This window comes from Camellia sinensis, chromosome 8 (assembly GCF_055761805.1).
Source record: "Camellia sinensis isolate YWXY chromosome 8, ASM5576180v1, whole genome shotgun sequence".
NCBI lineage: Eukaryota > Viridiplantae > Streptophyta > Magnoliopsida > Ericales > Theaceae > Camellia > Camellia sinensis.
In genome coordinates, this window is record NC_138968.1 from 20,297,629 (window position 1) to 20,322,389 (window position 24,761).

At 33.6% G+C, this 24,761-nt stretch overlaps 1 protein-coding gene across 3 annotated transcripts; it reads right to left on the reverse strand.

The window, feature by feature from the left end:
- Window positions 1-4,186: 4,186 nt before the first annotated feature.
- Window positions 4,187-9,234, reverse strand: LOC114299711 (uncharacterized). Of its 3 annotated transcripts, none has more exons than XM_082881744.1 (6): window positions 8,973-9,234; window positions 8,437-8,512; window positions 5,934-6,042; window positions 5,540-5,652; window positions 4,925-5,370; window positions 4,187-4,474 (listed from the first exon to the last, which is right to left on the reverse strand). In XM_082881744.1, exons 2-5 carry the CDS (start codon window positions 8,494-8,496, stop codon window positions 5,191-5,193), a joined length of 462 nt encoding a protein of 153 aa, XP_082737870.1. In that variant the 5' UTR covers window positions 8,497-8,512; window positions 8,973-9,234; the 3' UTR covers window positions 4,187-4,474; window positions 4,925-5,190. The 3 variants fall into 3 exon arrangements, with proteins under 3 accessions (XP_082737870.1, XP_082737869.1, XP_082737871.1); XM_082881745.1 differs by having other exon boundaries at window positions 4,189-4,474; window positions 5,934-6,038; window positions 8,973-9,209; XM_082881743.1 differs by lacking the exon at window positions 8,973-9,234 and having other exon boundaries at window positions 8,437-8,901.
- Between the last annotated feature and the right edge of the window lie 15,527 nt (window positions 9,235-24,761).

A 24,761-nucleotide genomic window follows, 5' to 3' on the forward strand; every position in this document is an offset into this window, starting at 1 on the left:
AGTCAGGGTTTCCTAAATTTCCCAAAATAAAACATTTAAGTGGCGACTCTATATCTGACAAAGCAGTCCATGTTTGGCACTTCTTTCAAAAAATCTGTTTTCAAAAATGATTTGCCAGATTTGGACTCTTTGATGATTCATCGGTCTTGCATTGCACTCTGCGAGATTAGATACAGGACCGTGACATTGAGTCCTAAACTGTAGTGAGCCCAAATGAACAAAACGGGGCGGGATTTCCCTTCCAGGACGTTCGAGGACGTCTACAGTTGCATTACAATAACTCTTATTCTATCTGTGTTTACATCAGTTTTTTAGTGCTCAACTTGCAGTTCGGGAGCAAGTTGCTGCTTAACAAGTCATTGTTCAGCATGTTTCTTCTGTGGATCAAATTGCTAACATTCTTACTAAGCCCTTGTCCACTGCTCGGTTTTCCTTTCTCCAAGCCAAGCTCATGGTTCGTCCCTCTCCTTTTCGCTTGAGGGGGCCTAATAAGGTTATGGAGCTATCATTAGGCGTATCTGATAAAATGGAGTAGCAGGACTTATAAGGTTGCGGAGTAGCATAGCATTAGTTTTCCATAACTGTATCTTGTTATAGTAGTTGAGTCTATTAGAGCATGTTAGATATATAATAGATATAGGTAGTTATGATATTCTTCTTATGTATATAAACAGAGTTGCTGTATATGATTGATTAATTGAAATAGAAATTACACATCTTCTTCATCACACCTCAAAAAAACCCCTCTTAACAAAACCCACCAAGAAAAAGAGCAAATGTGATTACTGTCTCTATTGCCTCATCCACCATTGTCACAGTTCGTATGCTCTCTCTCTCTCTCTCTCTCTCTCTATCTCTCTCTCTCCCTCTCTCTCTCTCTCTCTATATATATATATATATAATTTCTCGTAATAATTTATTCTCTTGTAGGAAAAAAAATTATAATAATTGGTTTTGTTATTCTTGTTAGTAGATATTATAAAATTAGGAGTTCAGTAGAGAACTACACAACAATATTATCAAAGCTACACAATGAAAGAATAACTTTTGAACCTGATAATAGATTTGGGCTATTTTCGATAACTTCTGCAAGTGTTAAAAATTTTGACTATTCAATGTGTTAAGAAATTTTCATGCTCAGACTTGCATTCCTGAATATTACTTATTTGTTCGGAAATCCCTTCCCGAACAAATAAGTAATGTTCGGGCCTATATTCCCAAACTTGAAAAAATGAAAACTTCTGCAAGTGTTAACAATTTTAACCGTTCAATGTGTTAAGAAATTTCTATGTTCGGACCTGCATTCCCGAATATTACTTATTTGTTCGGGAATTCCCGAACAAATAAGTAATGTTTAGGCCTGTATTCTCAAACTTGAAAAAATGAAAACTTTTGCAAGCATTAACAATTTTGATCGTTTAATGTTAAGAAACTTTCATGTTCGAACTTGCATTCCCGAACATTACTTATTTGTTTGGGAATGCCACCCTAAACAAATAAGTAATATTTGGGCCTGTATTTCGCCAAAGGGTTGCCATCGTTGTCGCCGGAATATTGTCATTGCCGGAGAAGTGTAGGTAGTCAAATGGTTGCCACTGTTACCGTTGGAATATTTCCGCCAAAGGATTTTCAAGATTTGGAGGATGGGTAGATTTTGAAGGTGAGATTTGGGAAATATAGATGGATGGTGATGGAGGTGGATACTCTCATAAACCCTAATTCATGATGTTGTGGGTGTATAGGTTTAATTGTGAGATAGGGTGTCTCAAAATTAATGATGTCATTTTTAGTAATTTTATTTAAGATTATTATTTAAAAAAATGTTAAAAATTGGGAGGATCCAAAATAATTTATGGAGTGCTAATAACAGCACTAATACATAATCATTTATTTTTACCCTTTTTTTGGCAAAATTATTAGGCACACTATTTTTTTTTTTCAATAAAAATTTAATTAAAATGTAAAACAAATAAAAAACATCAATAAAAAAAAGACAAATGTAAAAATTATCAAAACAAAATTTCATAGGATAAGTCAACACACAACAGAAATCGGAGAATCCAACAAGCACCGATTCAATTAGCCAAAAAAAAAAAACCTTTCGATATTTTCTGGGACGGGTTCTACTCCATGGACAATCAATAAGCACCGCATGATCTTCTCACATCAGTTGATATCATGACAATGCTGCCTATAGTTTATTTTTTAACACGTTTATAGACCAGGTCTTTCTAGCTACGTCCCTGGATAGGTTGGACAAGTAGTCAAAAAAAAAAAAAAAAAAATTTCCCCTTTGAGCTTTTTCTTTTTTAAATTATTATTTTTATTTAAGGATAAGCTCTCTTTTCAATCTATTTTGAGGACTGAACAATGTTGTTAGACCCATGAGAGCAACCATAAATCTTATTTTGATGATTCGAACTGTATAGAGCTCGTCGAGCATTTTATCTTGCAAAATATCATGTTGATTGGATATCGATAGCTCCTTGATCAAATCATGTTTTTATCAATAGTAAATATGATTTTTAAAATAAATTATTGACAAAAATATGTTCTGATACAGTGTCTGTCAATATCCGATCAACGTGATTTTTTACACGGATGAAGTACTCAATGAACTCTGCACATTGAACTATTTGGATCATCAAAATGTAACCTGTAGTGAATCCCATGAGCCCAACCACACCATCCAATCCACAATCTGCCCCCTTTTATTCAATGGGCAACTCTAAACCAACTTTCACCAAGATAAATTAAAATTTTAGAGATAAAACAATATTTTATTAAAATATTTTAATTGTTAAATTTTGACCCAAAAATTAAATATTTACTAATGAATTACTATCTTTTTAGGATTAAAATTTTCTGGCACAAAATTGTTTTGTCACTAAAAATACATTTATTAGCATCATTTTAAAAATTTTGTAGCTAAAGGTTTTTTTTTTTTTTAAACCAGCATTTTTGTGACAATTCATACGACGATTAAAATTGATTTCCTAATGTCTTTTGAAATAAAATTTAGGTGGGGTTATTGCTCAATAGCTCCTGGCATAATTAGTGTTTTATGATTGTTATTATTATTTTTTGTAAAAAAAAGTCACTAGTTATTAGTTTTTAGTATCAGTTTAATTTTTTTTATTATAGAAAAACGTCGGTAATTGTTAGTTTTTTTTAGCAACATATTTAGAAAATTGTCACAAAAAAGTCAGTAATTATCAATTTTTACTGACAGATTTAAGAAATTGTCACAAAAAAATCACTAATTATTAATTTTTAATGACAGATTCAAAAAATCCTCACAAAAAAATCTTTTTTAGCGGCGATTCTAAGAGGAACAACTTTTAGCAACAATTCTAACAGGACCTGCTGCTAATTTACCCATAAATTTTCAGTTTTAAGAACAAATAAGCTTAGTTACTAAAACTCTTATATGTTGTAATGTTTTCAAACAATAGCAGTGAATTTTCATTTTTTAAATTGAACCAAGGTCAAATTAAAATAATTCAAAAAATTTCAAATGACCTTAATATCCACAAATGAACACTACAAGAATTAACACTTTTAGCAACAAAAAAATTGGTCGCTAAAAGTCTATTTTTGGTCGGCAAAAGTTATCCGCGACCAAAATTTTTGGTCGCTAGTTTGGTCGCCAATTGAGGGTCGGCAAAAGTAATTCGCGACCAAAATTTTCGTTGGTTGGCAAAAGTTGGAATTGGCGACTAAATTTTTGGTCGCTAAATATTTAATTACCGCGACTAATTTATTTTGTCGCTAAAACACTTTGGTCGCGGAAAGTGATAATTTCCCGACCAAATTTCTTAGTCGCCAATTGTCACATTTCGCGACCAAAAAGTTTGGTCGCCAATTATCACATTTCGCGACCAAAAAATTTGGTCGCCATTTGTTACTTTTCGCGACCAAAACTTTTGGTCGGCAAAAGTGAGTTTCCACGACCAAGAGCTGTTTTGGTCGGCAATAGATGTATTTTTTGCGACCAAAACTCTTGGTCGGCAATTATCATTTTTTGTGAAAAAAATTTATTTTGGATGCTGCGACTAATAAATTGGTTGCCAAAGCAAGAAAATAATACACCTGTATATTTAGCGAATTCATAATCAAAACAGGACGAATTCATAATCAAAACAGGTTTTATTATAAAATTTTCTATATTCAAGTTTCAACACATAACTCAGTAGCAGCAACATTGATTCCAAAAACAAGGAACGATTAACAAAACCCTATTCTAAACCCCAAAAACCAAAAAACAATTCATTCCAACAAAAATTTAACATAATTAGCATCAATTTAAAAAAAAAAAAGAACATCTGGTGTTAACAAGGTTGAGTATTGTTGTTCTTTTTTATGTAGGGCATCCAACTCCTTTCTGGCCTCTGCAAATCTCTCTTTGTCGTACGAGTCAACAAGGTAAACTTCACTAGCATCTGCCCTATGGATGAGGCGGTATAGACTACCCCTGTTCCACAAAATCAGGATTTGTGCAAAGTTAGCCTTCCATTACTTGCTTTAGATAGAAGTAGTTCAAATAATAAAATAATTCAAGAAGCAAATTGCTAAATTCACAACAATTTTGACTGCGTCCAGCAACCCCTCTCTCGTTGCAGTATCAACCCATGTGAGAAGGATGGCAGTGGCACAACCATCAAGACTGCGGGACAATGCATTAGGAACTAAAAAATGTCTTTACCTTCGTAGATATTCTGTCACGATTGACTAATGTGGCCGTTGTGTAACCGCACCAATGAAATCGTATGATTTACTTAATTTGAGATTCAACAACTCAAATCGGATTGTTTTGGATAAAACTCGTATCGAATTGTATAAATCGAATTGTGAATCGCAAGATTCTAACAACCATTGATTTTAGAGATAGGAGAGAGAGATGTAATGGGAAATCAAGATTTACCTGATAGATGGGTGCTCTCACTGAACCAGATGTTGCCAGCAGTCTCTTCCCATTAGCATCTAAAGCCATTTCATGTCTATGTTCAGAGTTATCACGATTATAGAACCTACATAATGGAATAGACTCAGGTTACCAAAGCTCCTTATTCATAGTCATATATGTATTGAAAGAGTCACATGCAGCAAGATATAAGTGGCAGGGTTGTTTCTGTACTTTCACAATATGACTGTCCCAAAAAACAAAAGGTACAGATTTGACAATGGGCTTCACTTAAGAATTAAAACCACACCTTCCATCAATCTTGACTCTATTAAAATTTCAACTAATAGTAAGCCTAAATAAACGATAAGGTTACCATAACATTGAAGGGTTAAGCAATTCAAGTACCTGCTGCAATTTCTTGACCAAAGAATTTTACCTTGGTTTTGCAAGCTCCATTCAAATATCTGAAGTAGAAGCTAATTTGGTGAGATTACACATATATGGCTAAGCATAAGAATATAATCCAACAAGCTAGCTAAAACAAATAACAAAATTTAAAAGAATAAGGTAGAAAGTGCTTTTTATGCATGACCCTAACTCAAGCTAAAAATCAGAGGAAACAGAGGCACTTGCCTTTCCATCTATCCCCAAGCTAAAAATACTTGTCTCATCAGGCCCAAAAAGAACAGAGCTAATAGCAGAATCATGAGCCGGCCACCCAGTAATTTGTAGTCCGGCAGACATATCTTTGCCAAATTAAGATGTATACATTTGTTGCGCATGTCTTGTGTGCAGCATGAGATTGGGGACAAGTTTCCTTTCAAAGTAGAAATGTTTAATCCCCCCTCCCTCCCCCCAGCTCTGAAGCCCCAAAAAGAAAGAAAATGATTCCTTTTTCATGTTTTTTTACTTGGTGTACCAAAGAAGTAAAAGCAACACGTTTGAGCCTCTAAAGCAAAATGTGTAACACTTAATTTTAGAAATATAATAACCATTCATACATAAACATAAAATACTATAAGGATACCGAACATATGAATCATTCCATCAGTTGCAGCAGCTGCTAAAATCTTCCCGTTATGGTTGAAGCATAAGGAAGTAATTGCCGGAGGATCTTCACCAAGGGGAAGGACTGTCTTCAATGAAGTTGAGAAATATTAAGATATAATAGCTGTCAGTCAGACAAATTGACTTCCTACAGTAATGTACAATTTTTTTTTTGAAGCAGCCAAAGAAACCTTTATTGATGACCAAACCATACAAGATGAGAGTACATCAAAAAAGGAGAGGACAGGGTTTGGAGAGGAACCAAACCGAAACAGAAAAGAAAAGAACAAGACCAGCAGTCCAACCTCAACCTAACCCAAAGCTGAGAAGAAGCTGAAGCTGAAAAACAACAGGCCAACACAGCAGTCCAACAGCCCCGAAGAGAATTGAGCAGAGCACAGCAGCAGACCTAAAAACAGACCAAACCCTCCAGGAAACTGATATCTAAATTAGCCACATAGGACAGATTTACTCCCCAAACAGTACCTGATTTGTCTTAAATTGGACAGGAAGTCCTGGACAGTGAAATTGAAGGCCTTGAAACTCTGGTTCAACCACAGTGCAACTCTGATTTTAACCAACTCGCATAGGTCCTCCAGGTGTGGCTTAGCAGCCTGAAATATACACTCATTTCGCAGCTTCCATAGAGACCAAAACACAGCTGAGGGAATGACTTTCCAAAGCAATTTTTCTTTTTTGCTAAGCTTCACACCCTCCCACCATTGAAGAACAGCTTCCACAGATCCGGGAAGGGGTCCTTGCACCTCCCACCAATTCAATATTGCAGACCAAACCCTCCAGGAAAACTGGCAGTGCAGCAGCACATGGCAGATAGACTCAGCCTCAGTTTTGCAGAAAGCACAAAGAGCTGGTGTAGAGGCTTGAAGGACTCCAATTTTCTGGAGAAAGTCTGCTGTCTTTACTCTGTTTTTCCATGCTAACCAGCAAAAAAATTGGACTTTTGGAGGAACGAGATGGTTCCAAACTAACTTGCTAGTAATAAGGATGGGGCCAAGGGAGACAACCTCACTCCGATAGACAGATGAGACAGAAAACATACCAGAGCCTTCAGCCAACCAGACTGGTTTGTCCACCAGATTATCAGAACAATTTGAGCCAGATATCAAAAGCTCCTTGAGTCTACTGACTTCCCTCTCTTCCCAGTCATACAGCCTTCTTCTAAAAAGAAGGCTCCAATCCCCCACTGCAACCTTCCTATCGTGCATTATACGTAAAGTTACATCCTTCTCCATCACTAATCTGTAAAGAGTAGGGAATTCATCTTTCAAGCAACTATTGGAGCACCATCTATCCTTCCAGAAGAGAATTCTTTTCCCATCCCCTACCTGAACAAGAAAATTGTTATGATAAAACAACATCAGATTACCGCTCCTCTCTGCTAAGGAAATGATACCTTTCCACACACCGGAGTAACTATTGTTTGAAATAGGAGAGGGGCACCAGCTTTTGACATCTAGTTTATATTTGCTGCAAATGATTTGTCTCCACAAAGCATCTTTCTCTTTGGCAAATCTCCACCACCATTTTAATAACAAGCAATCATTAACGAGCCTTATTCTTCTGATGCCCAAGCCCCCTTGATTCATGTTCTTTGCTAAATCATCCCATTTAACCAGGTAGATTGGTTTTTTAGACCCCGTCCCACCCCAGAGAAAAGCAGCTTGAAGCTTCTCAAATTCTCTTGCAACTCCCACTGGCATTTTAAAGAGAGATAGATAATACGTAGGCAAGGCAGAGGTTACAGACTTAATAAGAGTGAGCCTTCCTGAAAATGATAGCAGCTTCCTTTTCCAACATGCTAATCTGATTTTGATTTTATCAAGAACTGGTTTCCAAGTTGCCTTCTTATTTGGATTTGCCCCCAAAGGCAAACCCAAATACTTAAGAGGAAGTGCCTTAGATTTACAATGCAGCTTGGAGGCAAAACTAGACAAGGATTCTTCAGGAACATTAATACCGCACACCTGACTCTTATGATAATTTATTTTCAGCCCTGAAATCAGTTCAAAACACCTTAAGACCCCCTTAATGTTGCACACCTCCATCTCCTTAGCTTCGCAGAATAATATGGAATCATCTGCAAATTGTAAATGTGTTAACTGCACCCCATTAGAACCAATCGTCACTCCTTTAATCAAGCCCAACTGCTGTGCTCTTGACATAAGAATATTAAGACCCTCAACTGCTACATTAAACAGAAAGGGGGACAGGGGATCACCTTGCCTTAGGCCCTTTTGAGGGCAAAATTCCTCAGTTGGTGAACCATTAACCAACACTGAGAGTTTTGCTGTAGTAACACATTCTTTTACCCAACTAATCCATTTTGCACCAAACCCAAAATTGAAGAGCATGGATGATAAGAAGCACCAATTAACTGAGTCAAAAGCCTTTTCAAAATCAATCTTAATAATCAGACCTCTCTTGACAGTAATGTACAATTTGTGGGACAAACAAGGGCATACCACAGCCTTCCATGTTTTCATGTTCCAGACAGTTAAGCTTGCAAATCCCAATTTATCCATATAACTTGTGCCATGCCTATAAAGAAAACTAGGTCCTAAGAATGATTCATATTCCAAAAACATAAATGATAAACAAGTATGATGATAACATCTAAAAACATTGATTAAAAATGGGGATTGGTGAAGTTTTTTTTAATTTTTTTATCACAAGTAGTCAATTAGTAAGTTACATAAATCCTGCAACTCAATAGAAAGAATTTAACCAATTACAATAGTACTTAAAAGGACAAAAATATACAGTACAGTGGAGAAATAGATTTAAAAGAAAGATACATTCATCCATACAGTGTCAACCAAAGAATCTCCTGCATTAATTCAAATAAATAGTACCAAACATGTGCATTGCACTTTTTAATCATGCAAAATCCATCAGTAATTAGGTATACGTATATCAGAATGACATAAGGCAACAATTATGATAAGTCAATATATATTGTGTCTTGTATAAGCATTCAACTTAGCAAAGTCCACCATACCATGCTTTTGCTCAGCTGACACTCTCTGAGCCTCTACCAACTCTTTCAAATCTTTCAAATCTTTCGAAACTGATTCTTTCAAATCTTTCATTTCCTGAAGAACAAAGTTGGCAATTCATTAAGGACAATAGTTGGGTTAAGGCCTGTCCAGCAGAGTTAAGACAAAAAATAAACAACTTAAAATCATTATCATTATGATGTAAATAACCCAAATAATTAAAACATGTTGATATATGGTGTAAATCTCTGTTACATAAACACTTCATAGTGTGAAATTCTGTGTCAGATAAAAAAAAAACAAAGATGGGTAAGGATATGTTTTATACTAAAATATTATTAGTGATGTTCAAAGTAGAAGTTCCTTATCATACCCTTTCAACATGTTTCTGTGCTACATGGATACATCCAAATGATTAAAAGAAAGCCATATCTAACAAATTATGTTACATATGAAGTTCCTTATATAGTATGGTGGAACCAAACTAGGATTCATGTTCATTAAGAGACCTTACGTGAATTTTTACGTGTTGTCAAGCTTAGATAGTATGGTAGAGTTGAAGAAAAACTGGACAATAAAGCAAATCACTGAATTCACCAATAGACAAAGAATAATTTGTATTGCACTCTTTTTTTTAATCAGCAACAAAAATTATCATTGCACATATTTGCACAAACTATTCTTTGGGTATACAACACTAAAGTAATTTGGGTATACAACAAAAATAAAGCACTAAAGTCTGATTGCCTACAACCTCCATTATTACAAGTTCCACACTGTAATATGGGTATACAATTTGTCCATTAAAAAAATAACAAGAGCCCACAAGTAATTTCACGAAGATCCTTCTCTATTGTCATGTCTATTACAAGAATAAATTTGCACAATTAACAAAGGCAAACTATATCACGATGATGTTTTCTGTGAAAATATATTCCCTATTATTAAAGCAGCAAACAAAAAAAGATTGCATAGATCAAGGATAGGCAACAAAAAAAGGTATCTCAAATGACTTAAAAATGCAACCAAAGTTCAGCCCGTACAAAATTTCTACTTTATCTGTACATACCAAAAAATGGGGATGATGGGGATGATGTTCTACTATGCTTTACCTGTACATATCAAAAAATGAATAGGAAAGATTACTGCAGGAATGAATAGATGGATGCACACATTCCCACACATGAGTCACCTTAGTTTCAGAAAATTTATAGATATTTATAAAAGAAAAATGCATACTGGTATTTGGAATCATCTCTGTAGCACCCCACCACTTTATTGAAATAGAAAACTAAGATAAAGCATGATAGATCATAGAAAAAACCCGTAGATGGTTCTTCACTGCGTGGGCTTTGAGATTAGCATTCTTATTCTTTTTATTAACAATACTCATTACATAGTTTGTAATCTGGTTGGAAACATAATCAACATGAGTCCCACCCTTAATTATCTTTCTGCTTATGACCAAATCAACATTTCTGCTTATGACCATAGGAAATATTTTGTATAAGCAGACAATCTATCATACATGTTACCACTGCATCACTCTGCAGAATGCAGAATGCATGAAAGACAAATCAACATGTTCTTAATTTAGTAACCATTTAACATGAGGCTAGCTTGAGTTAGGCTTTTGCAGATCATATTAAAAGAGTTCATGACGAAGTGAGGGAATCAATCACTATTAGTATTGAATCCTATGCAACAACCAATCAACATCTGCCATCACTAGGTCGAGGCAAGCTACGGCCACCCCAAGGTGAAGGCAACCAAGGCCAAAGCCAAAGGAAAGAGCCTCCTCTGCTGACATGCCACTATAAACAAGGTAAGCAGACACCATCAAGCCTGTCCGACCTTGCCAGCCTACAAAATTTAAAATATGATACAAATGAATAAGAAGCATGTTAAAATCAATCTTCTATAAGGGCAAATCAATCTTCTATAAGGGCAATATGAATCCAGAACGTTTGGAAACTGAACATGATTGAGCATAGTGAAACACGTTTTTACACAGTGGGAATATGTCCACTAAAAACACTCGTGGGCAATGATTATTGTCTATGAATGCCAAAGATACATGTTTTAAGGTTGTTCTACAGCAGCCAAAGTCTGATGCTGAGTGGCTATCAGCACCAGCGTTGCACAAGAAATCTTGTACATGGAAAATTTATGTTACTAAATTTGTTATGCGAGCAACCCAGCAACCATTAAATGTAACCACTAATTTACGAAACCCTACCTTTACCCCTTAGAAAAAGAAATAATACAAAAACAGTACGAAAAAAACATACCTGTGATGTGTAGGGAAATGGAAAAAATAAATAAAATAAACAATTTGAGCAGTACGAACAGTTTTCATATATGTTCCATTAACGAGCAATAGGGGAACAGCTGCAGCTCTCCGTGCAACTGAAAATGCCATTGCCAAAGCAGGATCCTCTGAAAGTGTTAACCTACAAAGTTTACATCATTAATCTATAAAGCAAGTTCCAAGGGAAACTTCCCTTCTAACTAATCAGCAAGGATCAAAATTCCAACCCAGTGTCATGTCAGTATGCATGGAAACATTAATGTTTCAAAAAGACTATAGAAAGAAACAAAAAAAGGAACTTGGAAATAGATGGAAACATTCGGGAACCGTGACTAAAATCTATCCATACATATAAAAGCCCAATAATTGATTGATTGAAGATATTTAAGTCGTGGGAATCAACCTCTCCATTAGGAAAAAAATAGTAATAAAGTGGAGGGAAATCTATTTACCATCCCTCAGACCCAAATGTAAGCAGGAGCTTTGTGCACTGGATACGACCTTCTACCATTACATTCATAGATACAAAGGCAAAGGTGTAGAACCAAGGCATTTTGTAATTCAATTTTATTCAGTAGAACCAAGGCACATCACCAAGAATAATACAATAAAATTAACGCATGAGATCTATTCCTGTGAACCTTTGTCGGAAAGAGGTATAGAGCACAAGCTAACAAATTCTGGGACAATACTTCTAGTACTGGCAGATTGTAGCAAAGAGATTTCCCACTAGATGTCATTGTTGCCACCATCTGCATCAGAATAGTCCAGCACTTAGCACAGCATTCCACATAAGATTTAAATAGAAGGTGGTTTTTATATCCACATCTAAGGTCCCCAGGCCAAAGAGGTCTTCTTAGGCCAAAGAGGTCTGCAAAGTCAATGGTTATACAATGATTATACTAAAAACAAGTCATGCTTGAGTAGTCCACTACTTGGCCCGTTTCGTTTACAATCCAAATTCAACCACGTCAATCATGCATACTCCACAATAACAACTAAATTAACTTGCAAGCCCATGAATGTTTCTAACCAAGCAATGACTAATCTCCTATTAGTTTGTCACTTATAGTACACAAGTCAAACTATTTCTCGGTAGCTTCACGTACATCGAAAACATAGCAGTTTGTCACGTGACTCACTTAAAGATGACTTGAGAAAATATACGGACGAAGACAAAAATACCTCAATAAAACATAAACAGATTGCACATAAAATAAGTCCCATGTTTGTTTAGTCTTAGAATTTGAAAATACCCTTCCTTTTTAACACCATAGTTATCAGAATTATATTGGCTATTAGCCTATATTAAGAACTAGTTCAACCAATCAATAGCAGTTTCCAGAGATTCACCAGTTGATTCATCCACTTATGAGATGCATGGCAAGAAAATTATTTTTAGCACAAATAAAAAAGTCAATATCATACCTAGATATATTTTTTCATTTAGCTAACTTGCATCAACGTTGGAGGATGACTTCTTTTTTCTCTTATGCTTGGGCTTCACTGCATCTATTAAAGTCTTCTTTCCATTTGTTTGTCCTCCAGTTCCCACTTCCCCATCTGGAGAAGGAGCCGACTTAACATCCTCAGCAAGTTGGTCTGGTTCTGTTTCAGATGGCTTCTCATGTCTTGATTCTTCTAGCTTCTTATTGGATGTTAACGCTCCTGCACGTCACATTAAAGCAGGTTAATTTCTACCTCATCATTGTTTTATTGAATGTAAAGTAAGTTTAAACGCAACACTAACATGCAGGAATGAACATAGATCCCAAAACTAAAAATGGAAGCTGTCACAGAAGGCATAAAAAAAACTTTTGAGAACAGCTAAACAAGAGTTTACTTTCTTCCCCAATTGACTTTCGACATACTGTATGCACATGCAGATAGAATACAGCAGATGTGATTATAAATAATTTATTGATTCACAAAGGGTACATAGTTACAGCAACAGAAAATACAGGTTCAATTGAAGAAAAGCTTGACTAGCTTTTTCATTTTTCAGATATCACAACCCAAAATTAGAATCAATGAGTTGACTAGTGTCAATATGGACAAAGACGTACAAGTAAGCAAGCCTGCTTACCATGAATGCCGAACAACGCATATTTATGTTGATTTACATAGGCAAGGTTGCATTCATTTGATGTTAATTCCTTCAATTTATGTTTAATTCTGTGGAAATCTCATTGTAAGGAATAACTTGGCAATCAACGTGGTGTTAAAGAGCTTTGGAGAGGCTTAGAAGCAAGGAAGAGATGAAATTAAGTTAATGCAGCACAATGGTGGAAGCTTCTAGAGAGTGCTATCGCGCCCATATCTAGCAGCCAAAAGAAAATTGTCCAGAAAGCATGCTATTGGAGAATGCTAGAGCACCCAATCTATCTATCACACTAGTCTACTAGGTGCACAGATGTATTGACAAGAATTAAGAAATAAATACAGGGGCATATAGGAGCAAGGATAAGAAGCAACTGCCACTTCTTCATTAGCAACCATTATTTTTTTAACCATACCACTTGAGATTATATAAAAAGGCAAAAAATAAATAACAATTTTGAAAGACCTGTGCAACATCAAGTGATCACATGCATTCTCAGCCAACAAGACAACTATTAAATCCAGGAATATGACTTGGGCCTTCCGCGACTAAGACCAACCAACCAAATCAAATAACTAAGTGTAAAGCTCATCAAAACGCATATAACATTTTCAAAGAAACACTAAAAGATAGAATGGCAATTGTTATGCTTTTAGGAATTATTTTAGAATTTAGATACCACATGCAGCAGCTAGAGAAGTTTTCAATGCATCAGGATCAATTCCCTTCGAGTATGGATCCCTGAAAAAGAAACCAACCTACTTAAAAATGAGAAACCATGTGCTAAGGAGAAATAGGAAAGGAAATTCAACACATAATTTTCCAGCTTAAAAAGCAAGCATGTGATACAGGGAAGAAAGGGCCAACAAACGATAGTTCAAGAACCATACTGTTGCAACTAGCATAGCAACAAATCCCAAAACTATTATGCCACTTACATATAAATAAACTGCCTTCACTAGCAAATGTAATTTCATTTTGATGTGCTTTTTGAGAACCATGGAAACTAGATTTAGACCTTGTTTGGGAACTAGAGTTTTTAGCTAGATTATAAAATGGAAGGACTTGCTTTCATACACCAAATCAGATCAGTTTTATTAAAGCTAAACCAATACAAACAACACACAGATTGAAATAGAGAAAAGAGAAATTGAAATTGATCGAACCTTTAGACAAAATCGAACTGCTTGAAGCTCTGAGACGGCGTAGAGATCAGGCACAGAGAGAGAGAGAGAGATAAGAGGCAGGAGAACCGTCGTAGGATTAGGGTTTGATAAGAAGAGAGATCAATCATGGAATAGAAGGAGGGGTAGTGTATGTACCTGAAGGATGAGGTCGTCGTAGATATCGATGATCTTCTTGTAGGATTTGGAAGCCATTGTGTCGCTGTGGATCGCTCACGGCGGTCAGATCTCGGCCTAGGACTCAAATCTGATTCAGATCTCGACGATCTTCTCGGATTCGGCGAAGGAGAAAGAGGAGGATCATCGACGATGTAGATGTGGCGATCTGTTACGATGGGGTGAGGTTTGGCGATGGAGGAGAATTTGAACAAAATGTTGTGTGTAATTGTAAACAGAGAACAGGGGTGGGCGAGAGATTTCCCTCTAAAAAAATTTCGCCTTTAACGACTAAATTCCTTTTTTGTCGCAAAATCTCAAATATATAACGACTAATTTTTTTAGTCGCCAAATCTCAATCAACGGCGACTAACATATTAGTCGCTAAAAATACTAATTTGGCGACTAATTTTTTTTGGTTGCTGAAAATAAGTTTTTGGCGACCAAATTTTTGGTCGCTAAAAAATATGTGACCTTCCGCGACCAAATTTGTAGTTGGTCGACAAAAGCATACCACTTTCTGCGACCAACTCATTTTTTGGTCGCCAAAATATAACCTTCTGCGACCAATAATATTTGGTCGCCAAAAATAATGATCATTCGCGACTAATTAATATTTGGTCGCCAAATGTCATTTTTTTGCAACCAAAATTTTTTTGGCCGGCAAAAGTGGTCGCCAAATGTGTAAATTTTTGTAGTGGAACATTAACAACAATTTTAATTGTTGTTTCTCCATTAATTGTGGATTAAACGTGTATTTTATTTAATAATTTTCTATATGCTTGGTTGTTTTTATATTTTATTTTAATATGTTTTAGTTGTTGCTTGGTCAAATGGTCTATTTTGAGTTGTATTAAAACTTTTGGAAACGATAGAAAAAACATATGTGGAATATGTGGCCGAAAAATATAGAAACAAAAAGTGAAGGAAAAAAAAGTGTAATTAATCATATCATTAGAGTTGAGATAAAAGTTATTATAAATTAATTTAGAATTATATAAATGTTTAACTTTTTGTTGGTTGCTTGAGCAGAAGATCAAGTTCAATGCCTAAGCGTTCGAAGGCAATTTGACAACTATGATGAATTAATTGTTAGACTATGTTTTGGTTATGTATTTGGGTAGGGATATAGAAAAATAGTTATATTTTATTCATATTTTAATTACATTTTTTTTTAATTTGCCTTTTCCAATCTTTACTTAAATTTATAATTCAAACAAAACCTTAGTGTTTCAACTTGAAAGACGAAAACAGAAAGAGATAATAAAAGGAGAGGAGAGGTGGAAAATAAAAAAAATAAAATAAAAAATAAGGAGAAATATATGTTACGATTATGAAATTGACTTGATTTTTTTTGGTAACAAATTCAATAAATTGAATAAGTTAGAGATTATCAAGTTGTTCTAATTTTGTTGTTTATGAATGATATACATGAAGGATCCTATGAATGATTTAAACTATCGAAATGAAAACTGTGATGAGTCCTGCAAATCCAAACAATACCCTTTAATCTACATTATGAACTAGAAACAAACTCGGTTCTTAAAATAAACAACGTGGTGAGACGATATTCCCAAACTAGATGTAAGTTATGGCTTAAGTAGTTATGAGAGGATATTTAGATGTAAGTGTAGTGAAATTTTAAATTTGAATTAATGAAATGATATTCGTGTGATAACACAATTATACTAGTTTATAAATATCCAACCATGTCCCAAAAAAAAAACAAAATCATAGCCCACAAACATATATCTTACCATAATATAAGAGGGAGTTACCATAGCATGGCTCTCCTTTTTTTTTCTTTTCCTTCTTGTCCTTATTTTTTGTTGTGTTTGGGTCTTTTTCTTTTTCTTTTTCATTTTTTTTTTTGCTTGTACAATTTTGTAATTTATATATTTTGTTTATAATTTGTGTTTCTTTTGATAGCACTTATAAATAAATTATTTGATTAAAAGAATCACTAATTGTGTTTGATTGCAATTTCAGATTCTAATTTATTGCATTTTTTCAACTAAATTGAAAAATAAAAAAATGAGAAATATTTTTAATTTTAATTTTTGAGTGCATATTAGATATATTTGCACATAACGTGTAACCAAACAAGTTTAATTTATTTATTTATTTTTTAAACAGAGTATAAAAGGTTATACCAAACAAATTTACAACTATTTTACTTATCCAAAAAAATTTACAACTATTTTAATTCTTTCAAACTAATCATCTAAAGTCATAATCATAAAAACTTACTTGCATGTGATATCAAACTGAGTCATTATCTATTGTTACTCTATTCATAATAAATATGAGTAGAGGCCCATTAAATCACTAAAATTGTGACACATGAAATGATAATAAAGTATTGTACATAAATTTGTCATATTAATAGTTATTATTATTCAATGATGACAAATAATATCCAAATATATATATATATATATATATATATATTGAGCTGGTCTTACAAATATTTTAAGTAAAGTTTTAATTTTTTTTACTTTTTATGATAAGGTTATTATTGTTAGAAAAAACCTATGTATTTGACAAATGATAGTTTTTTTTTTAATTATTATTATTATTATTATTATTATTATTATTATTATTATTATTATTTGGGTAAAATTTAAGTGAGTGTTAGATAGGACAATACCAAATGGTGTTTAACTAAATAAGAATTTTATGGGAGTGTTTAGTGATTAAAAATGTCAAACATTATTACTTAGGCAGTCACCTAAAAAATAATATATTTGTTGAAGATACACTTATGCCATTTCAAATTATTTTTATTTTTTATCCAATTAATAGTAAAAAAATAGTTAAATATTTTGATTGCATCCTAATCAAATTTAATGCAATAATCTCCAATTCTGATTTAAGAGTAATGAAAAAAAGATAGAGTTTGAACCCTGTAATAAATAAATTATGAATTTTTAATTTTGTCAATTTAAATCCAAAACTTTTTATTTTCTTTCAATATAAACTATTTTCCTATTTTTGTTTTGTTAAGTAAAACAAATTAACAAAAATGTATTTTAGTAATTAAATTCAATGGAAATTATATTTTAGATGTTTTCTACACATTTACATTGAGTTTAATGACTAAATATAAATTTTTTCGTCCGTTTTATTTAAAGATAAATGGTTTAGATTGAAAACAAATCAAAAGTTTAGAATTTAAATTGATAAAAATAAAAATTAAAAATTAATTTTATTACGTGGTTCAAATCCTGGGATTTTTTGTTGTAATTTTTCCAATAGAATTTTATACAAATTTATACATAGAATGATATAACTTCTTTTGGTTACTTCATTTTCAATAAAAATAAAGTCTATCATTGTCTTCATAATTTCAAAAATGGCATTAACACTTCATTATAAATATTTTTTTCCTGTATAAATTTTTTGTTTATAAACAATTTTTCTTCTATATAACTTTCAAAAAATAAAATTGAGTAATGTTTAGTTTATTAGAATAAAAGTGAAATTTAATATAATAATTATTAGGAAAAATTATAAATAAAAAAAAAATTCAAGGGTTTGAACCCTATAATAAAATAAACTTTAGATTTTTAATTTTGTCAGTTTAAATCCTAATTTTTTTGTTTATTTTTAATCTAAACCATCCACCTATTTTCATTAACTAAAATTGACGAAAAGGAAAAGGAAAGCTAGCAAGGAGAAAGCTAAAGGAGTTGTTCAATCTCATGGTAAGCGAAAAGGACCTCTTCAATTTGGTGCAGGATCTTCTTTGAACTTTAGGAAAGGAGCTATCTTTAGATCAGCTGTTGTGGCAATCTCACTATCAATGGCAAGCAAATCAGGTTCTGAACAACTGCTTCTAAATGAGGCTGAAGCAACACTTCAAATTGGCCATGCTCTAGGGCTAAATTATGACAAAAATGAGGAGGAAGTGATAAGCAAACTAATAGAGCTGGAAGCAAAGAATAAGGAGAAGATGAAGATGAGAGATGGAGGAGTAGATTGAATTATATCTCAAGATGGGTTGGTGTTTGTATCTGTTTCCACAATGACGTTATTATCCTGGAATGTAAGAGGGCTAGGAAAGCCTGCTAAAAGGAGAAAAATAAAAAATCTATTTTTTGAAAGGAAAGTGGAGATGGTGTTATTACAGGAAACTAAAAAGCAATTAGTTAATGAGGAGTTTGTTAGATCACTTTGGCACGGTGAAAAGATGGATTTCATGGAAGTAGGTTCAATGGGAGTAGCTAGAGGGTTGTTATGCATTTGGGATCTAGATGTCTTTCAATTGGTGGACTGCTGTTGTACTAAGAACTTCATCATATTGTCAAGTACCCTTTTATTTTAGTTTTGAATGTGTCATAGTTAATATCTATGGTCCAAATGATAGTGCCAATAGGAGGAGAGTGTGGGATTCTTTGGTTAGATTGAATCTATTGTATGAAAAACCTTGGTGTTTGGGGGGAGATTTTAATGAAATTAGGTACATATCAGAGAGGAAGGGCTGCTCTATGAGAGATAAGGGTATGAGAGAGTTTAATGAGCTAATTGACAACCTAGAAGTGTGTGATATTACAATGTTGGGCAGGAAATTTACTTGCTGTAATTCTCAGGCTGATGAGAAGTGGAGTAGGATTGATAGATTTTTGCTCAATCCTGAGTAGATGAATAAGTTCAATTTCAAACTATGGGGGCTACCAAGAAGGGTCTCTTATCATTGCCCTATTTTGCTCATGGAAGATAAGAGGGATTGGAGTCCAAAACCATTTAAATTCATAAATGCTTGGACCCTCCATCCTAGCTTCTTTGCCTTTGTGGAAAAAGTTTGGAAGGAGACTATTGTGGAGGGTTCGAGTGGTTTCAAATGTCTTAGAAAATTCAAAGCGCTTAAACCGGCATTGAAACAATGGAATGTTGAGGTGTTTGGAAATATGGAATCTAAGCTCAAACTCCTTGAGGAGGAATTACATGTTCTGGAACTGAAAGCAGAAGAAAGTTCATTATCTGAATCAGAGTTTACTAGAATAAGAGATGTGAAATGGGAAGCTTGGAAATTGAGTAGAATGGTGGACTGGATTTGGGTGCAGAAGTCCAGAGTGAATTGGGCATTAAAAAGAGATAGAAACAAAAAAAAAAAAAAAAATTCATGTTATGGCTACCTCTCATAACAACAGGAATGCCTTATGTTCAATTAATGTGAGTGGAGTTGTCTTGGAAGATCCTGAGGATATAAGGGCTGCAGTGTTGGATCATTTTAGGAATCATTTTGCTGAAAGTTGGCCAAGAAGGCCAAGTTTATCTGGCCCTTACAAATCCATTTGGGGGGGGGGGCAGAGGTTAGGGAAGCACTTGAAGCTGAATTTTCAGAAGTGAAAATAATTAGAGCCTTGAAGCAGTGTGAAGGTAATAAAGCACCTAGTCCGGATGGTTTTAATTTGATGGTATTTAAGAAATGTTGGCAAATTGTTAAGGGAGATGTGATTCAATTCATGAAAGATTTCCACAAAAACTCTAAGTTGGTTCATGGAATTAATAGTTCCTTTGTTGCTTTGATTCCAAAATTTGATAATCTTTCTTGTCTTAATGATTATCGGCCTATTAGCCTCCTAGGCTCTTTGCATAAAATTCTTGCAAAGGTCTTGTCTAATAAGATCAAGAATGCAACGCCAAAGATCATTAGTGATTCTCAATCAGCCTTTATTGGGGGTAGAAGTATTTTGGATGGTGCGTTGATTGCAAATGAAATAGTTGATGGTTGGAAGAAGAAGCATAGGAAAGGCATTGTATTAAAACTTGACTTTGAGAAAGCCTATGATTCAATTAACTGGGAGTCCCTCTTTTCTATGCTTGCAAATTTTGGGTTTGGTGCCAAATGGATCGGTTGGATGAGAGAATGTGTGCATTCAGCCAGAGTTTCTGTATTAGTCAATGGATCACCAACATCTAAGTTCATTCCTCAAAGGGGTCTTAGAAAAGGTGATCCATTATCACCATTTCTTTTCAATGTTGTAGCTGAAGTCTGAATATTCTTTTGGGTAGAGCTCTACAGTTGGGATTGATTAGAGGGGTTGTGGTTGACTCAAATGATCTTGTGATCACCCATCTTCAATTTGCAGATGATACAATATTATTTTGTGAGGGAGAATAAGAAAAGATTGGGAATGTATAGAGGATTCTGAGATGTTTTGAAATGCTTTCAAGGCTGAAATTTAATTACCATAAGAGTGTGGTGTATGGGATTTGCATTAGTGAGGACCTCACTAAAGGATTTGTTGACAAACTGAACTTCTTACATCAAAATCTGCCTTTAAAATACTTAGGGATGTCATTGAGGGATTGTCCAAGGAGAAGAAGGTTCTGCCAACCTGTGATTGATAAGTGTAAACAAAAGCTAGCTTCTTCGAAGAGGAGGTTTCTATCCTTTGTAAGGAGATTAACACTGATAAAGTCAGTGCTGTCTATTTTACCAATCTACTATTTATCTTTGTTCAGGATGCCAGAAGGGGTTGCAAAAGAAATTGACAGAGTTCAGTCTAGATTCTTATGGGGAGGTAATGAACTTATAAGAAAGATTCATTTGGTAAACTGGGAGGAGATTTCAAAAAGTAAAAGTCAAGGACGCTTAGGAGTTAAAAGGATCAGACTTATGAATGATTGTCTTCTCTTAAAATGGTGGTAGAGGTTTGGGCATGAAGAAAAAACCCTATGGAAGCAGGTGATATGCAGCAAGTATAATGAGGTTGGGAGGGGATAGTGGCCTGAACCTGTAGAACATCTCAGGTGCTCTTTGATCTAGAAAGATATATTGGGGCTTGCTTCGGGTAGGCCTAATCTGGTGCAGTTTTTTAAAAATAACACAGCCCTTGTTATTGGAGATGGAAAGAGAACACTTTTCTGGAAGGATAAATGGGTTGGAAATGTTTGTTTGAAAGATGTATTCCCTAGATTATATTCTGTAACAGTGGGAAATGATGAATCTGTGGACTTGGTGTATAGTAGAAGAACTGGTGCTGAGGAGTGGAATTTGAATTTCAAAAGGTCTCTATTTCAGCGGGAGGTGGAGGAGTTGAGGAGAATGACTACAATGTTACTTAATGCTCCGGCTCTCAGGGAAGGTAGGATGGATATATTGAGATGGATTGCAGATGCCTCAATGTCTTTCTCGATTGCATCAGCTTATAGATGGAGTCAATTGTGTCACGGAGCTAATAGCAAGACTGCTGAGTTCATTTGGAAGAATGTATCTCCTCCCAAGGTTCAATTTTTTGGTTAGTTAGCATGGAAAGGGAGAGTCAAGTCTTCTAGCTATCTACAAAAAATTGGTGTTCTAAATGCTGGATCAACTGTGAATTGTATTTTTTTTGTAATGGGGAGGTGGAAAGTGGTAACCATGTGCTGTTGCTTTATCCCTTTACCTGGAGGATCTGGTCTAATACTATCAAATGGTGGGGTATTCTTTGGGCAACACCTGGGTCTGTGAGTAGCCTACTTAATTGGTGGCCTGGTTGGAAATTATCAAAGTAGTTGAAGTTAATCTAGAATGTTGTTCCTCTGGCTGTGCTCTAGTCCATATAGAAGCAGAGAAATTAATGACTGTCTTTTCAATAGTGCTCAGGCTGATGTTGAAAGTTTGTGTGATTCCATCAAGGTGAGGATTGCATTGTGGATCAAATCCTCTTGCCCAGCTGTGGTATACTCAGTCAATGAGACTGTTCATCATTTTCAACAGGTTATAGTCTGCCTTGGCTGAGGTTACTGTCTAGCTAAATCATAGGTGATGGGCTGTGAGGGGTGGACCTTGAAGAGTGGTGTGTTGTTTTCTTGTTTTGGCTGGTATTGTGGTACTGATCTTTCTTGTCTTTCCTTGATCTGTTTTCTGTATTTGTCTGTGTCCAACCTGCAGCTAGTGCATATAGGCTAGTTTTGGTTTGCAACTTGAAGTAGTGTAGGTTGTGGTATGTAGTGGGTTGGCTGTAAGGTTGTTGGGTGGTGGTGTGTTCTTTTTTTTTTTTTTCGCCAATCTTTGGGGGTTGTGCTAGCAGATGATTGAGCGCTCTCATTAGTGTCAACCTAGTTGAGATTGGGGCAGTGTCGCTTTGATGCTCCTTACACTTCCACCTCTTTATTGATGTATTCTCATATGAAATGTATGTTTTCTTCATCAATAAAATTTCTTTTTGCTGATAAAAAAAAAAACTAAAATTGACGAAAATAAAAGTATTTTAATCATTAAACTCGATAAAAATAGTATTTTACATATTTTTTTATATGCCTACATTGAGTTTAATGACTAAAATATTTTTTTTTCCGTCTGTTTTACATAACAAAAATAGACAGATGGTTTATATTAAAAATAAATAATAAAAAAAGAGTTTAAATTGACAAATTAAAATTTTATATTTTATAAAATGATGTTATCTATTTTGTAATAAAGTAAATACTATCTTCAATAAAACTAAAAGTATTATAGTTGTGAAATTTAAATTTTCTATAAAAATTATTATATTTGTGAAAGATAAATTTATTATAATAGTGTCCCTGCCTTGCACCGATATATATATTTTTCTAGTATGTAATATAGGTCCAACTTAGAGAGTGCCAAACAGGTTAAATATTTTTAGAAAAATGTTTGGAATCTTTACAAAGGAGGACCCTCATGACCCCCACTAATGTATTAACTATTGATGTGTTTGAATTTTTTTTTAGAGTTGTGTCTATAGTGACATAAATGGTTCAGATTATTTTGATAATTATGAGAGTTGTGTTATGTGAGATTCTCTATCTGATATCTTTACGAAGCATAGAGGATCCATATTTGAATGAGCAAAGGGCTTAAAATCTAAGAAGGGTTAGCTGGGTTAGTTATTCAATAAAAGATCAGAGAAGTTGATGGTCGTACTTCAATTTTTTGAAGTTTCTAATCAGGAAAAAATTCACAAAGAATTAAAGAAAATTTACCTATAAATCCAATATTGGAGAATATTAGTTCTAAATTTTTTTTAAAAAGTTGTATTTATTTGATTTGGTATTATTTGAGTTGCCCTTTTGTAATTTATTTTTTTAATTTTTTAATTTATTTTTGGGATGTGAATGGAAAGATGAGATGCGAAAGATTCTTTTTGGGAGGATTAATGGCTGAAGTATTGGTTGTCGAGTGTGGAAATCTATATTTCTATTAGTGTGATTTTCTAATATTACATTGGATTGTTACATTAGAGTACCACATTTGAAAAAAGTAAACAAGTTTTTGTGTGTTACATTGATTGGAGTGTTGCATTTGAAAAAAATACAGTAAAGAGTTTTTTTAGAATGTTACGTTGTTACGTTTGAAAAAGTATATTAAGTGGTTTATTAATGTGTTACATTGGAGTGTTATGTTTAGCAAAAATACACTCAGGAGTTTTTGTGTGTTACAAACATTTAGGAAAAATATTTTTTTGTGTTGGTTAACTTATATGTTATTTGAAATGTAATGGCCTTTTTTTTTTAATGAATATTGTTAGAACTTTCTTAGTTATAAAGTTCTATTTGGTTTAGTTTACAGAATTTATTTTTAGAAATTTTTTTTAAGAAACTAAAAATTAAATTAGTGAAAAAACTTAAAAACACATTATTTTTATATAATTTTATCTTTTGGGAGGGTAGAAATTATTTTTTAAAACAATTTTTTTGATATTTATTTTCATAAAATTAATTTCTTTCTTCTTTTTTTTTCAAAAGTCAAATATAGCGATAATTTTGATGTTATCCAAATATATACTAAAAATTAATTTGGTAACAAAATAAAATAATAAAAATGCAAAATATTTATCATTTTTATATGACTTTATCTTTGTTGAATAGAAATAATTTTTAAAAATTTAAAAATAATTTTTTGATATTTATTTTTGTCAAACTCGATTATATTTTATCAAATTAACGACTTTCAATTGTTTTTATTTAAAATAAAATTCAAAATTTAAGATTAATATATTACAATTGAAAAATCAGGTCAAAGTGACATAAATTCTAAATTATGGAAATTATTATATAATTCGCTCATAAATAAATAAAAATCTAG